Below are 16,307 nucleotides of genomic sequence, written 5' to 3'. Positions count from 1 at the left end.
CCAGGTTCCTCCTTTTTCCATTTTTTGAAGATAGGGACAACATTAGCCCTCCTCCAGTCATCTGGCACTTCACCTGTCCTCCATGATTGCTCAGAGATAATAGACAGTGGTTCTAAGAGTTCTTCTGCCAGTTCCTTTATTACTCTAGGATGCAGTTCATCTGGCCCTGGAGATTTGAACGCATTCGAAGCAATTAGGTGTTCCTTGATCATATACCTATCGATCTCAAGCTGCAATCCTGCCCCTTCAGGCTGTATTTCGCCTTTGCCAGGGGGTCATAGACCCTCTTTTGGGAGAAGACTGAGCCAAAGTAGGAATTGAGCACCTCTGTCTTTTCTAGGTCATCTGTTATCATTTTGCCATCCTTATTTAATAGTTGAACCACCATTTCTTTCCTCTGCCTTTTACTATGTACGTAGCTGAAGAAAGCCTTTTTGTTGTTTTTAGCATCCCTCGCCAACCTCAGCTCGTTCTCAGCTTTAGCCTTCCTGACGCCATCCCTGCAATCCTGTGCTACCTGCCTGTACTCTTCCTTTGTTACTTGGCCTTCTTTCCACTTCCTATATGTGTCCTTTTTTGTTTTCAGGTCATCTCTAAGCTTTTTGTGAAGCCACATTGGCTTCTTCTGTTGTCTTCTACCTTTTCTTCTTGTTGGAATTGTTTGTAATTTTATTTATTTATTTATTAAATTTATTAATCGCCCATCTGGCCGGTCACCCAGCCACTCTGGGAGATGTACAACAATAAAAACAGTCCATACAATAAAATTCAACATTGAAAACATCACTTTTCTAAAATTACCCTAGCTCACCCCAAATGCCTGCCTGAACAACCACGTTCTTAATGCGTGGCAGAAGCTCATTAAAGAGGGCGCATGGCAGAGTTCCCTAGGGAGGGAGTTCCACAGAGTTGGGGCCATCACAGAGAAGGCCCTCTCCCTCGTCCTCACCAGCCTAGCTGTCCTGGCTGATGGGACAGAGAGAAAGCCATCCGAAGCTGATCTTGTTGAGCGGCCTATCTGGTGTTGCTGGAGGCGCTCCTTGAGATAGGCTGGGCCGCAACCATATAGGGTTTTAAAGGTCAAAACCAACACCTTGAATTTGGCCCGGAAAACAACTGGTAGCCAGTGCAGCTCTTTCAGCACTGGAGTGATGTGATCTCGCCGGCGGCTGTCTGTAATCAGGCGAGCCGCCGCGTTCTGTACCAGCTGCAGCTTCCGAACCGTCTTCAAGGGTAACCCCACATAGAGCACATTACAGTAGACTAAACAAGAGGAGACCAGGGCATGTACTACCGATGGCAGCAGATCGTCGGGAAGGAAGGGGTGCAGCCGCCGTGTCAGATGGAGTTGGCACAGCGCTGTCCGGCTCACAGCTAACACCTGAGCCTCCACGGACAGCTAGGAGTCTAAGATGACCCCCAAGCTGCGGACCTGGTCTTTCAAGGCAGGTACCTTCTGGTACCTGCCAGAGAGGAAGGACTGGAACCACTGTAATACGGTGACTCCAATGCCCAACCCCTCCAGGCGGTCCAGGAGGATACCATGGTCTACAGTATCAAAAGCCGCTGAGAGGTCGAGGAGAACAAGGAAGGAGCATTCGCCCCTATCCAGAGCCCTCCTCATATCATCCACCAAGGCCAATGCCCAGGCCTGAAGCCTGACTGAAATGGATCTAGATAATCGGCTTCTTCCAAGTGTGCCTTCAACTGCATCGAACGGAGCACTTTTTATCAGCTGAAGCTGATATACCAACTACGATTCTATCTGGACAGAGATAGCCTAGCTACAGTTATCCATGCTCTGGTAGCTTCTGGGACTGCCTTTGAAAACAGTCCAAAACTTCAGCCGGTCCAAAATAGGGCAGCAACATTGTTAACGGGGACTGGCCAATATGAACATGCTGCTTTATGATCTGCACTGGCTGCCAGTCTGTTTCTAAGCCCAACTCAAATTCCTGGCATTAACCTAGAAATCCCCACATGGCTTGGGGCTACGGTACCAGAACGGCCATCGCCTTCCATATACACCTGCCTGGACCCTAAGCTCATCCTCAAAGGTCCTTCTCTGGGAGCCCCCACTGAATGAGGTGAGGGGGATGGCAACTAAGGAGACAGCCTTTTCGGTGGTGGCGCTCCAGCTGTGGAATGCCCTCCCCAGAGACTCACCTGATGCCTACTTTGTATTATTTCTGGCACCAGGTGAAGACCTTTTCATTTTCTCTGGCTTTTTAGTCCTTGAGTTTTAAAATGGCATTGGTGGGTTTTAGATCCGAGCACTGCTGCTGGCTTTTATCTTGGTTTTTACTTTGGTTTTATTCTATTTTAAAGTTAAGGTGTTTGTTCATTTAAAACATTTGTATCCCGCCCTATATCATTACAACCTCAGGAGGGTTTTTTCCATTGTGTTTTACTATGTTATTGTATTTTATGCCTTTAGGTTTTGGTTGTGAACCTCCCCAAGAGCTTCAGCTACTGGACAGCATAGAAATGAAATGGAATAAAAAAGTCCTATTTGCCATTTGCTGCCTGGAGCATCTGCCGATTTGGAAGAGAACACCTTGCTCTGAGGCTATAAATGGATAGCTGAGGCACCTGGCCGGCGCCTCTGTCTTCCCAGGGAAGGCTCCAGAGGCAGAGTGGCGGCCTGACGCATGAACTCTGCCACCGCAGATGTGAGTGCAATAGCTTTTATGGGTTGCTGCATGGGACAATATTTTCCTGTGATTTTAACTGTAATCTAAACCAAAACCTTCAGCTCCAGACAAACTGGCCCAGTTCAGCTACAGCAGTCTACCTGCCTATCTAACCATGTGACTGTGCCGAGGGAGAGTGCGAGAATGAACAGATGTTGTGGGAGACATTTCATGGTCCTTTACACTGGCTATAAACATTCAGACTTTATGGACAAAAACAGCCCTAATCCTGGACACTTGTTTATTTAAAAAATAACCCGATTGACTAATATCTCTGGACGGAAACAGGTCCCTTCATTTTTATACTACCCTGACACTGCTTTGAATGGCTTGCTACTTGTTTTAATCATTAATTTGATTGGTTTCTGAGTGTAACAGCTCTTTACCCTTTAGTAAAAGTGAATGGGTTTGCTTAAAGATTGTTGTCATCCATTTAGCTAATCCTGAGAAATACCTCTTCCCTGGTCAGCACTCTATGCTGGGGCTCTGCCTGAGGGACAGCCTGAAGAGCGGGATGGAAATCTGATACAACCCAGTGAACCCAAACGGACCCTCAAGGTTGTATGAGTGCTGCATGGAAGACCTTGGAGGGTACAGCTGGGTCGGACTAAACTCACCCAGTCGCGTCCCAGTAATGCGAGCTAGGCTGGCACCATCCCTCACTAAAGCTCATTAGCAATCCAGACTTTTCCTTGATTTAGCTCCTTTTTCAGGAGGGGCGGGGGAGGGAATCACCTTTTGCCAGCACCCAAACTACAACAGCATTCTCCTACTGGAAATATCTGTTGCCCAGTTATAGTGACAGGCCAAACTACATGTTACGTTAAACATGCATTTTTGAAAGCTCAGAATTTACCACTTTCTTTATTTCAGAAATAGTAGACACGTGGGCCACTGATCTGGTCTGGGATCGCAGCGTGTGAGAGACAGAGGGGTATTTAACTATTTCCCCCCTGTGCTGTTTTCCCACTGAAAATCACCCTCCAGCTGCTATTTGCACCAAAGGTTGCAATTGCAGTAAACAGCCCGTTTGGGGGAAAGAGCAGCTACAGGGTGGAGAAGGGGGTGAGGTTCAGTAGGAAATCGGAGTGGGGGAGAAAGGGTTAAATTGCCATCTCTCCACACTGCGGACCTGATCCAGATGATGGTCTCCATAGCTGCTACCTCTGAAACAAGGTGGCCAATGCTAAACCCATCCTTTACCAATGCAGCTTAATGAAACATGTTGTTTGCTCCTCTGTAGACTGTGTCTGTGTGGGACCCCTAGTGAAAAACAGTTCAAATCCCACCTACCTGCTCACCACCACCATGACCTGTGCCATCTGGGGAGGCATTTTTTTGTTTTTGTCTTTGGGAAGCTTGACTTAATGTTGGTTTTCCAGGCTGTTCCCTATTCCCAGGCTGGCTCAAGGACTGGAGTTCTTGTGGAACCCTTAAAAAAGACCAGCAAGGCCGACCCTTCCCCCCACAACAAGGCCTACCATTGGACTTTCTGCTTTTTAACTGCATGAAGCATTACTTGTTTGAAGGATGTGAGCTCCCCCTTCCTGTACCAAAGTGCCCTTCCCCAGTTCAAGAAACGGAAAGGAAAGAGAGCGATGCTGCACATGGATGCCGCTCTCCGGCCTGCATCAAAGCTGCCGGGCACTTTTCCATCCCGTGGTGACAGGCTCTGGAGCTGGGGCTGCTGCAGTTGTGCAGCTATGGGGGAAATCTGTGGTTTGCTCCCTCACATAACATCGCAGACGTTGGCAGCACAAGGACAGGGCTGCAGTCAGTCGACAGGAAAAGCTGTTCCAGAGGGTGGCAGTTCTGAGAAGGGCAACACCACGAACCACTATTATAAGTGTTTTGGGTGCAAAGGAAAGGAAGCGTAGACTAGCAAGAGACAAACAAATATGCATCATACATTCTGCATCCTGAAAAACAACCAGAAAAAACCCACAGGAAACTGAACAAGAGTTATGTTAGCAAGGGTGGGTATGAAAGAAACCACCCTAGCAGTTTTAACACTGAAGGGCCGTACATAAAATCTAAACATAAATAAAGCAAAGGTTTGCACACGCCTGTCCCAAGTCTTCCTTTTCAGTATCAGCAAGCCAACAACCTTGTCTGCTTCCTGAACTGTTCGTGATGTTTCAGATATCTGTGAAATGCTAAACCAAGTGCAGGCGAACCTCAGGCTGGCGTCCTGCCAGCAGCCCAAACGTCAGCGGCAACCCACAAGGCTGATGCTGTGGCCCCGCCCCACCCCGCCCCACTCGTGCTGCGGTGAAGAGGCGCCTCTCCTCCTCCCCATGTCCACCAGCAGACCTGACTGACTGCCTCCCACCCCACGAGAACAGAGCTGTCCAGATGAGGCCGCAGTGTGGGGGTGAAGCCATGTCACTGTAGCGCTGGTCACATGGGAGCTGCTGCGCTTCCAGGCACGACTGGCCTGGAGGAACCTGGGGGGCACGGGCAGAGGCGGGCCAGATGGAGGCTGAGGCCAAGCAGGAGAAGGAACCCCAGTGGAACCCAAACTGGCTCGGGCTTCTTCAGCCTTCAAGCAGATTCACCCTTGTGACAGTCAGGCAGAAGGGCTGGTGGACCCCGCCAGGTCTGCTCAGGAGAAGCCATCTAGCTGTGCCCTGTGGAACACACTGCCAGGAGCGCTGGTCTTACACCCAGCTGGGTGCCTGGCCCAGCTGAGCCCAACCCTGCCTACTCTGTCCGGCAGAGGCTGTGCAGCCCCTGCCTCCTAGTTGCTCGCTTCCCCAGCCCTTCTCTCCAAGACCGGTCCATGGGAGTTTCTGCACTCAAGGCACCCCGTCCCTCCACCGCTGCCCAGTGGTTTCTGCAGCTGAGCTAAGAAACAGCAGCCCTGTGCCACCGAGAAGGGGCAGCACGGAGGGACTCGCTTGCCGCTGGCTGGTTGCCCTTTTGGAGGGAGACACTCATCTGCAGCCCCGAGGCTCCCGTGCCCCGTTGTGGGCCCTCAGCCTCTGCCCCGGTTGGCAACAGGCCAAGGGGAGGCATCTTCAGGCCGACCCCTTTGCCTGCGGCGAACTGAGAGTGCGAGGAGGGGGCGCTTGTGCCCAGAGCAGCGGAAGGATGCATGCGCCCTTCCTCAGCGTGGCTGGTTGTCTGGAAGGGGAGGGAGGGAGGCAAGCAGGACCAGACGTGAGCTGCCATCGCCAACGAAGATGGCCCCTGCGCAGGGCTCCAGCTGGGACCAGCAGCCTTAGCCTGACCAGATGAGGAACAGAGGTCCTGAGCAGATCTCCGTGCCACGTCGGAGCTAGGGTGCAAATGCCCAGCACCAAAGAGGGAGTCCAGGCCTATGTCCCCGCACATCTTGACGTCATCTCCCCCAGGGGCCACAGTTCCCCTCTGCACAACCAGGCAAAGGAAGAGCAACCTGGACCAGGCACAGGGGCTGTTTCTACTGCCCGGTTTGGCGGTTCCTACAACGTAACCATCCTTCTGCCTCTCCCCATTCCCAAGCAGAGGCCCATGCTCCCAATGGCACCGAGAGCCTTTCTCACCTGGAGGAAGCAGGTGCCAGGAGGCACATTCTCCTTCAAGGAGATGTTGTAGAAGTTGCTCTCGAAGACAGGCTCATTATCGTTGACATCCTGCAGCGTCACACGAACCACGGCCGTGGAGGAGAGTGGTGGCTTGCCCCTATCTGTGGCCAGCACGGTCAGCTGGGGCTCGGGATTGATCTCATAGTCCAAAGAAGAGGCCGTAGTGATGATGCCAGTGGCCGCATCAATGGCAAACCACTGGGAGTGGGTGTGGTGGGTGTGCAGGATGCTGTAGCGAACCTCACCATTGGGGCCCTGGTCTTTGTCCCGGGCAGTCACTTGAAGCACAAAGCTTCCCGGATAGACCACCTCAGGAACGCTCTGCTCATATTCCTGAGTGTCAAAGAGGGGCGGGTTGTCATTGATGTCTGTCACCTGGAGCACAAAGGCGGACTCGGCACGCAGGGGTGGTGTCCCTGCATCTGTAGCCGTCACTCGCAGCTCGTAGGAGTCCCGTTCCTCCCGGTCCAGCATTTGGTCCACGCAGATCAAGTAGATGATGTTGTCCTTTGTCGTGAGGGCAAACTTCCCTTCGCCCCCCTCCAGGGAGACATTGACATTGGCGTACTCCCCGTAGTCAGGGTCTGAGACAGAGATGCGGGCCACAAACTGCCCTGGCTGGGCCCCTTCGGAGATGCGAGGAGAGCCGTCCTCACTGAGGAAGATGATGGTCATGGTGGGCTGGTTGTCATTGTAGTCCCGCACCTGGATTGTGACAAAGGCTGTGGAGACTTCTGGGTGCACCGCCCTGTCCCGGGCCTGGACCACCAGCTCATGCACCTTCCGGAGCTCGTAGTCCAGCCCCTTGTTGAGCTTGATCACTCCCGTGGCCGCATCGATCGTGAAGTACTGCTCAGGGTCACTTTGCCGGCGGTTGATCTCGTACACCACCACACCATTGTCCCCCTCATCAGCATCCGAGGCAAAGACCTGCAGGACGCTGGTGCCCGGCTGGAGGTTCTCAGGGATGAGGGTGTGGTAGCGGCTCTGGTTGAAGGCTGGGGCGTTGTCGTTAATATCCTGGATAGACACATCCAAGGTCATCTGGGAACTCCGGGGAGGGGATCCGCCATCGTAGGCCTCCAGAAACAGCGTGTATCTGGAACGGACCTCCCGGTCCAAGACACTGCTCACCACCAGCTCTGGGTGCAGAACTCCATTGGGCCCATGGCGTGTCTCCATGCGGAAAGCCTGGCCCACACTTGCCCCCTTGATTGCATACCCCTGGGTGGTCAGCAGGCCACTGTCTGCATCGAAGGCTGGCTCAAGGGGGAAGCGGCTGCCCACTGGGGTGTGCTCAGGGATCTGGAGGGAGCCATGCTGCCTCGGGAAGGCGGGGGCATGGTCATTGATATCATTCACCTGCACGCTGACCTCCACCGTGGCCCCTTCCGGGGTGACAGCAATGAAGCTGTAGTGGTCGCGGCTCTCACGGTCCAGCACACGGGCCGTCTTGATGATGCCCGAATTCTCATCGATCTCTAGGTCTGTGGCCACACCGCTGCCCTCCTGGGCAGAGATGAAGTACACGTAGCTGGTGGTACCCGCGGGCAGACCTGCACTGATGTCCCCAATGATAGTGCCAGCAGGCTGCTCCTCATCAATCTGCAAGTCCAGGGTGCCCAGCACTGCTGAGCCCTGCCCAAGCGCTGGGCCCCTGAGCAGCAGCAGCAGCACTGGCAGGACAAGTGGAGGCATGGCCGGCAGTTCCAGGGTGCTTCTGCAAAGGCAGCAGCTGGGTGGTGGGGGCTCCGTCTGTTGAGCAGGGTCTTAATCCTGCAAGAAATACAAATGAGAAAGCTGGTGAGGAATGGAGCAGGGCAGGAGGCTGGCCGGGGCAGGGGACGCGGCGCGGGGGAGGGGAGAGAAGCATGCCAGAGAGTTCCCCCATCTACGCTCCCCCCATCCTTGCTGGCTGTGGCCGAGCGGACACAGGGGGCCAGCACAGCACCAGAAACTGGCGAGGCGGGCCCGGCCTGTGATGGCAGGAGGATGTCGGGAGGGCCTCTCCCTTCCCAGTGGCCACTCCTGCGGGGCCTCGAAGGTGCGGGCCTTTCGTCCCCCTCCCGGGGAAGCCGGGAAGCCTGAGAAGGGGTCTCACTGGCGAGAGCAGGAGGTCCTGGCACCGCCGGAGGCCAGCGGGTGGGCTCCGTACCGGGACACCGCCGCGCTGCCTCCGAGATGGGGCGCGCCGGGCGGCCCTCTGGCCGGCGACCCAGGAGCCGCCCGCTCGCCCGGGCTACGCAAGGCCTCCTGCGAGGAGCAGCCGGCTGCGGCCCAGCCGGTCCCCCGAGAGGGAGGCCCCGGAACGGCCTCCTCCCCTCGCCCCGAGGCTCCCCGCCCTGGCAGCCGCCGGCCTGCGCGGGCGGCCGGGCGGGCGGGCGGGGCGGCGAGGGCTGGCCGCGGCCCCCCTTTGTCTCCGCCGCCGCTCCCGCCCCGCGCGCTGCCTTTGTCTCGGCGCCTTGGCTGCGGCCCACCGCTCGCTCCCCCTGCCGTAGCTGCTCCCCACTGCGGGGCGGGCTGCAGCCCCGCGGACCGGGGCCTCCCTCTCCCGAGCGCGGCGGGAGCGCAGCCCGCCGGGCAGCCGGCCGCGCGCAGAGCCGGGCTCCGCGGGCGCCGGCCCCAGCCGCGGCTCGGGAAGCCGCCCCAGGCCGCGGCGCGCTCTCGCCGCGCGAGCCAAGCCGCCCCGCGCACGGCCCCGGGGTGGAGGGGCCTGCGGAGGCCGGGCTGCCCGCCGCTCGTCCGCCAGAGCACGCTCATTCAACGGCGGCAGCCGCGGGGGGGCCCCGTCGCCGAGCGGGGCGCGGGGCATCGCGGCGCGGCCCGGGGTGCGAGCGCTTCCGCACCGCCGCCATCGCTCGCAGAGCTCGCCCCCTTCCCCGCTAACCGCGGGGGGCCTCTTGGCGGCAAACGCCCTCCCTCTTAACCCGCTAGGCCGGCGACGGGCGGATTGCGTGTAGAGAATGTGCGCAACGCGTCCACGAACCCTTCGAGCCTGGGGACCGGCCAGGACTCCTGGGATCAGTTCCCAAGGCGGCGGCGGGGGGGGGCTGCTTCTTGAGCAGGAAAGCACCGATCCAGCCAGGGAGCGGAGTTCCCCCCCCCTTCCCCGCGGGAAGGACACTCCCCGCCAACCTAAGACGGGGGGGGCTTCTCTTGGATCAGTCGCCCCGTAGCCCAGCCCAAGAGCAGGGGGAGGAGAGGCCGGCCGGCCGCGCTCTTGGGAGAAAGGGGCTGAAGCCGGCCCAGAGCGCGAGGCTGCGGGCAGGAGTGACCTCGGCGGCGGCGGCGGCATCAGCGGCAGGACGCGCGCAGTCGCCAAAGCGCCGCAGCTGGTTCCAATTTGCCCAGCGCCGAGTGCGGGGGGAGTGCAGCAGGCGAGGCGGGGCCCGGCCCGGCCTCTGAAACCTGAGCCGGGAGCCCCCTTGCCCTCGCCGAGCCCCTGCAAGCAACGCGCACGCAGCCTGACCCGACGGCAGCCCCAGCCCCTCCCCGTCCCCTCCGTACAAGCCCGGGAGGGCCCTTCTGGGTTCCTGCGCTGTCGGGGGGGCGGACAGAAGTAACGCGGGGCCTGGCCAGGGGTCCCGGCGGCGCGGGCATGGGGGCTGCCGGCGCGGCCCCGTCCAAAGCGCGGCGCTTGGAAGGGAGCGGCAGATCCTCCGTCTGCCGTCCTCGAGCCGCGGGAGGCCCCCTCCCGGCCTGGGAGCGCGACACGGCGGGCTCGACGGGGCGCAGCGCGACGGCGCGTCCGGGCGCTTCGGTCACCTACGTTCATCCTCGCTCCTGGCCATCCGAGTGGCGCTCCGGCCGTGGAGGGCTCCGTCTCGGGCCGCGGAGAGGCGCCCTGTGCCGACGCCGCCAGAACCGCGGCCCGCTCGGCGCGGCTGGCAGGCAAGAAAGGACGGACGCAGCGGGCGGGCGGCGGCAGCTCCGCTGAAACCCGATCCGCGCTGCCTGGCCCGCCTGCCCGCTCGCTCCGGCCCGGCCCTCCTTTCGCCGCGCCCCCTCCTGTCGGCCCGCGCCCCCTTTCGCGCGCGGCTCCGCCGGCTCCCCTTCCCCGAAGGCGCGAGGGGGGGCGGGGGCGGCGTCTGCCCGAGGAGCATCTACGTGCCTGCCTCGCTCGGAGCGGGGAGAAGCCGCCCCCCTCCGGCCGAGGGAATGCCCCTCCCGTGGGCCAGGGCGCTGCCCGACGCCCCGAATGCGGTGGGGCGAGGGCGGGAGAAGGGGAGGAGCGGGCAGCTCACAGCACATGCTCAGAGGGCGCCGGCGGAGGAGGCGAGTCGCCGTGCCCCGGAGAGGCGGCCGCGGAAGTCACCCCTAGTCGGGTAAGACTCCGGGGACGTTGAACGCACGGCTCGAATCGACGGCGTCCGCCTCGTGTCTGCGCGACTCCAGGGCGACTCTGCCGCCGCGGAAGCCCCCCCGGCCCTTTTGTTTCCAGCCCGGCGATGCGATGCGCGACCCCCTGAGCGAGGAAGAGCCGCTTGGTCCTGCAAAGGTGAGAAGAGGCGAAGCCCCTTCCGGCATCAGGCCGCCCGCCCCAGATAGCGGGGCTTACGGGTGGGATTGGGCTCGCGACGGAGCCTCCGTGGCGGCGGATGTCGTGTCCTTGCGCGCCTCCGAACACGCGGGCGGGCGGGGGCGATACGCCCAGCCAGCCGGAGACATTTTGCTGCCTGTGGCCAAGACCCCCCCCTCCCCATTCTGTGTGCGAAGGCCGCCCGGACTGGCCGTGGAGGGGCCGAGACAGCCCCTCCGCCGCAAAGGAGAGCAGCTTTGCAGGCCGGGGGGGGGGGGCCGCACACAGCTCCGCCTTCCGGCCCCTTTCACTCACTGGTGCCCCCACATGACTGAGACTGGGGGGATGGCCTCTGCCTGAGGGTAGGTCGGCCCTGGGCCCCCTGGGCCTCTGCCCGTTCCATCCTGCCCGCTCCTCCAGCGGGCCTTCCTCCCCGTACTCTCCCCCTCCCCTCCCCGGCTGTGCCTCCCCCCTCCCCAAGCCTAGTGCTCTCCAGCTGTTTTGGACTTCGATTCCCATCAGCCCCAGCCAGCACAGCCAAGGGCCAGGAATGCTGGAGGGCACCAGGCCTAGGGAGGCCGGCCTCCGGGTGGGCAGGCAGGCAGGGAGGGACAAGTGGGCTTCAGCCCCGTTGTCTTAGTGTCTGAGCTGTGCAGCCCTTCTGAAGAACCAGCTGCTGGGCGGCAGGAAGGGCACCGCCTCCCTGGAGCCATGGGCCTGATTTGCGTTGCAGGAAGGGCACTCTGCACCTGCTCAGGGGCACTTACAGCCGATTACCTTTTATCCCGAGTCTGGTCTTCCCCTGAGCACCACTGCCTGGCCACGCTTCCCACCTTGTCTCCAAGGCTGGAGGGCCCGTGGGAGAGCCGGGAGGGGAAATGGGCCTTGCCAGGGCCACAGCACTGCTCTCAAGCGATGTGCCTGTGCTTCACGGTGGAAGCCACACACGTAGCTGCCTGAGCCCCTCCCGAATTATCCAGTGGCACCAGTAACAGGCCGGCAGCAGTGGCTCACCCAGGTTTCTGGCCGGGGTCTTCCCCAGCCCCTCCTGGAGATTCTGCTGGGGATCAAATCTGGGATCTTCTGCATGCAAAGCAGGGGCTCCACCTTTGAATTACAGCCCCTTCCCCAAATGGGTTTTGACTCTTCTGCACTCTGAGGTGTGATGGAATGCTGGGGTTGGTCTTTATTTTCAGTTTAGATATTTATAAACAAATAAAACAATACAATACAGCAATAACATTATAAAAATAACAATACAACAGTGCCATAATAAAAGGCAGTAGAAACCCATAAAACAGTCTAAAATGCGTGGGAAACAGACAGATTTTGAACTGGCGCTGAAATGATTGCAAGGTTGTCACTAGACAGGCCTCCCTAGGGTGTTCCACAAACAGGGTGCCACAACAGAGAAGGCTCTCCCTCTGGTTGTCACACGGGGACTAGAAGGCACCTTGGGAAGGGCGTCCTCTGCAAATCTCAAAACATGGGCAGGCTGCTGCAGGCAGAGGCATTCCTTCAGGTATTTGTGTCCCAAAGTGTCTTCAGCACCATCACTTTGAATAGGGCCCAATAGCAAATAGGCAACCAGAGCAGAATCTTTCAGATCAGTGTAATATGGTCCCACCTGGCTGCACCTGTTAACCTTATAGCAGCCTAAATCTTCATCACTCGAAGCTTCTGGGATTACAGTAGCGCAATTGCGAGGTACACGGTGCTCCAGGCTTGACATTCAGAACAGCTTCTGGGGCTAACCAGAATCCCTGCTTGATGTCTTTGTACCTGCTCCAAGAGGTATTCTGGTACTCTGAGGCCTGTCCCCAACCCACCCCGCCGCCGAGAGAAGACCCGGGATGAGTGAGAACTAAGAAATGACCGGTCCTCCCCCCCCAGCCTTTGCCTCTGCATATTTACACAGAAGTAGGTCCCAGCGTGCCCAGTGGGATTTGGGATTGCATCCTCAAGGCATGATCCTGTATTCCAGCTATGCTGGCAGAAAGCTATGGGATATGGCAGAAGCCCTGCTGTACCAGGGCAGCACCAGATACACTGCCATGACAGACGCCAGCGGAACACTCCACCAGTGCAGCCGCTGTGCCGGTAGGGCAGAGCTGTGGGTGAGATGGGGCAGTTCAGGAGAGAGCACACTCATGTGGGACCCCTACCCAGATGACTGTGCCCCTGTCAATGGCAGATCCTTATGCTGCGCTCAGAGCTGATGCATGGACAACTCTCCCAGTAGCGCAGGGGAATTAATCCAAGAAATATCCCCCGTGCCCACATGGCCTTGACAAAGTATAGGATATGTGGTGCAAGTCAGCACCCAATCACAGCACACCACCACCAGTAGATCCCTCCCCCCCCCCCGAGACTGTAACTCAGGCAAGAAGGCTGTCCCCCTCTCGCCTCAGGTTGAGCATGCCTAAACCACACCAGGGCGAGCTCAGCTGTTGGGAAGCCAGGAGAAAGGGCACCTTGCACAAACAGACTGTCTGCAGAACACTCGCAGGAACACGTGCAGCCTAAGGCACCTCTCTTGAGGACGTGACAGGCGCCTTGTCTTTGGGCGCCAGACACAAGGACCCAAGAGCAGCCACCGCTCCACTGTAGCAGCTGGGTGGGGCAGAGCAAAGCCCCCCCATGGATGTCTTGTGCCCCCACATCTCTCTCCCCTGCCCTGCTTGCTGCATGTCTTTCAGCCCGATACCCAGGTTCCGTTTTGGAGAAGCTATTCATAGAATCATAGAATAGTAGGGTTGGAAGGGGCCCACAAGGCCATTGAGTCCAGCCCCCTGCTCAATGCAGGAATCCAAGTCAGAGCATCCCTGACAGGTGGCTGTCCAGCCTCACCTTGAACGCCTCCAGTGTGGGAGAGCCCACCACCTCCCTAGGGAATGGGTTCCATTGTCGTATTGCTTTAACAGTCAGGAAGTTTTTCCTGATGCCGGAATCTGGCTTCCTGTAACTTGAGCCCATGATTCCATGTTCTGCACTCTGGGATGACCAAGAAGAGATCCTGGCCTTCCTCTATGGGACAACCTTTCAAGGACTTAAGAGCACTATCCTATCTCCCCTCATTCTTCTCAAGGCGAAACATGCCCAGTTCCTTCAGTCTCTCTTCATAGGGCTTTTTTCCCAGTCCCCTGAACATCTTTGTTGCCCCCCTCTGAACCCTCTCCAGTTTGTCTGCATCCTTCTTAAAGTGTGGTGCCCAGAACTGGACACAGTACTCCAGATGAGGCCTAACCAGTGCTGAGTAGAGGGGAACTAGTACTTCCCGGGATTTGGAAGCGATGCTTCTATTAATGCAGCCCAAAAAGGCATTGGCCTTTTTTGCAGCCACATCACATTGTTGGCTCCTATTCAGCTTGTGATCAACAACAATTCCAAGGTCCTTCTCACTTGTCGTGCTGTTGAGCCACGTGTCCCCCACCTTGTAACTGTGCAAGGGCCATGCTAGCCGACAGGCCCTATTGGGGGTGGGGTCAAAGGCAAGGGGGCGGGGCCAAGAATACCAGCACACGGTAGCTTCGAGCTCTCATGGCCAGTACCGCCGTCTTAGGAGGAAGCCATGTCAACCTTGGGGGGGCTACACAAAATCTGAGAAGCCCCCAAATGGTTGGTGGTTGGAGAACAGGCAGGGCAAGGGGGGGGGTTAGCCATTTGCTGCCAACCGCCCCCCCCTCTCCCTGCTTCCCTGCACTCTCCCCAAGACCCACCCCGTACCCCCTTTTGTGCAGCCCAGGCAGGGCCAACCCCATGGCCAGCAGCTCTTGGCTGTTTTGCGAGTTGCCAACCTACCTTCTCCCGGCAGGCTCCTGCACCTTCACAAGCTGAGCTCCATGACAGACAGGAGTGCCAGAGGTGAAGGAGTTCTTCACAAGGGGCTGCTGCCATGAGGGTCGCTACCCTGTTGACCTACTAGTGAGAGGAGCTCTGGCCAAGGGGATCAACGGAAGATCAGCGCTCTGCTCATCCCTAGCCTGACTTCCCTAAGAAGCCTTCGGCCTCCTGACCTCTTGTCCTCCTCTTCCAGCGCAGCAGGTGTGTCGTTGCCTCTGCTCAGCCCTGCCGGCTAGCACGGCCCTTTGCACTCCTCCCTCTGCTTCTCTCTGTCAGGACCCAGGTGGCCTGTCCGCACCACTCTTTGTCCTGCTGTCTTCTGTCAAAAGGTAGCTGTACCCTGTAAGCTCCTCAGAGCAAAGACCTCGTTTTTGCTCATGCTAGCCCGTAAAGCACCGCCATGAACTTTGACAGTGGCAGAACAACACGGCTGAGAGCAGCAGCGGTGGCAGCCACAGCAGCAAGTCTTCCCTGCCACAGGCAGCCCTGGCGCTCTGGGCTGTGGATCGCTTTCCACCTTGTGATAAGAGTGGCTGGTCTGCCAGAAGGACTCAACCAGCAGCTTCGTGAGGTCCAGGCTGACAAGCTGTGATTTGACAGGGCACTTGAAGTCAGGAGAAAAGAGATCCCAGGAAAGAATTCTGGAGCAGATGATAAAGCAATCCATCTGGAAGCACCTTGAAAACAATGCCGTGATTACTCGAAGCCAACATGGATTTGTCAAGAACAAGTCCTGCCAGATGAATCTGATCTCATTTTTGGATCAAGTCACCTCCCTTTTGGACCGTGGGAATGCTGTAGACATCATATACCTTGACTTCAGCAAAGCTTTCGACAAAGGGCCCTATGATATCCTGATGAGCAAACTAGCTCAAAGTGGGCGAGATGAAACAATGATCTGGTGGATCCACAGTTGGCTACAGAATCGGACTCAAAGAGTGCTTATCAATGGGACCTTCTCAAACTGGGGAGAGGTAACGAGTGGGGTACCGCAGGCCTCAGTCCTGGGCCCAGTGCTCTTCAACATTTGTATGAATGACTTGGAGGAGGAGGTGCAGGGAATGCTGTTCCAATTTGCAGATGACACAACATTGGGCGGGATAGCTAATACTTTGGAAGACAGAAACAAAATTCAAAGTGATCTGGATAGACTGGAGCGCTGGGCAGAAAACAACAGAATGACATTGAATAGGGATAAATGCCAAGTTCTGCACCTAGGAAAAAGAAACCAAATGCACAGTTACAAGATGGGGGATACATGGCTCAACAACACGACAAGCGAAAAGGATCTTGGAATTGTTGTCGATCACACGCTGAATATGAGCCAACAATGTGATGTGACTGCAAAAAAGGCCAATGCTCTTTGGGGCTGCATTAATAGAAGCATAGTTTCCAAATCTTGGGAAGTACTAGTTCCCCTCTACTCAGCACTAGTTAGGCCTCATCTGGAGTACTGTGTCCAGTTCTGGGCACCGCACTTGAAGAAGGATGCAGACAAACTGGAGAGGGTTCAGAGGAGGGCAACAAAGATGATCAAGGGACTGGAAACAAAGCCCTCTGAAGAGAGACTGAAAGAACTGGGCATGTTTAGCCTTGAGAAGAGAAGACTGAGGGGAGATATGATAGCACTCTTCAAGGACTTGAAAGGTTGTCACAGAGAAGAAGGCCAGGATCTCTTCTTGA

The 16,307-nt window shown here is 57.5% G+C and overlaps 1 protein-coding gene across 3 annotated transcripts in view; it reads right to left on the bottom strand.

The window, feature by feature from the left end:
• The window catches only part of DCHS1 (dachsous cadherin-related 1), a 72,353-nt gene extending 61,949 nt beyond the window's left edge, over positions 1-10,404 (bottom strand). For 2 of the 3 annotated variants that reach the window (XM_084842177.1, XM_084842179.1), the window contains exons 1-2: positions 10,032-10,404; positions 6,221-8,038 (exon numbers count right to left, since the gene is read on the bottom strand). In XM_084842177.1, coding sequence (XP_084698303.1) covers positions 6,221-7,960 — 1,740 coding nt within the window. In that variant the 5' untranslated portion in view covers positions 7,961-8,038; positions 10,032-10,404. Of the gene's footprint in view, positions 1-6,220; positions 8,144-10,031 lie in introns of those variants that run through there. The other variant, XM_084842178.1, reaches the window with a different exon arrangement.
• Positions 10,405-16,307: the final 5,903 nt, after the last annotated feature.

Source organism: Heloderma suspectum, chromosome 3 (assembly GCF_057233095.1).
Source record: "Heloderma suspectum isolate Gila_16-S chromosome 3, 16-S_ref, whole genome shotgun sequence".
Taxonomy (NCBI): domain Eukaryota; kingdom Metazoa; phylum Chordata; class Lepidosauria; order Squamata; family Helodermatidae; genus Heloderma; species Heloderma suspectum.
The sequence above is the reverse complement of the archived record's forward strand: the minus strand, read 5'-3'. Positions and strand labels throughout refer to the sequence as shown.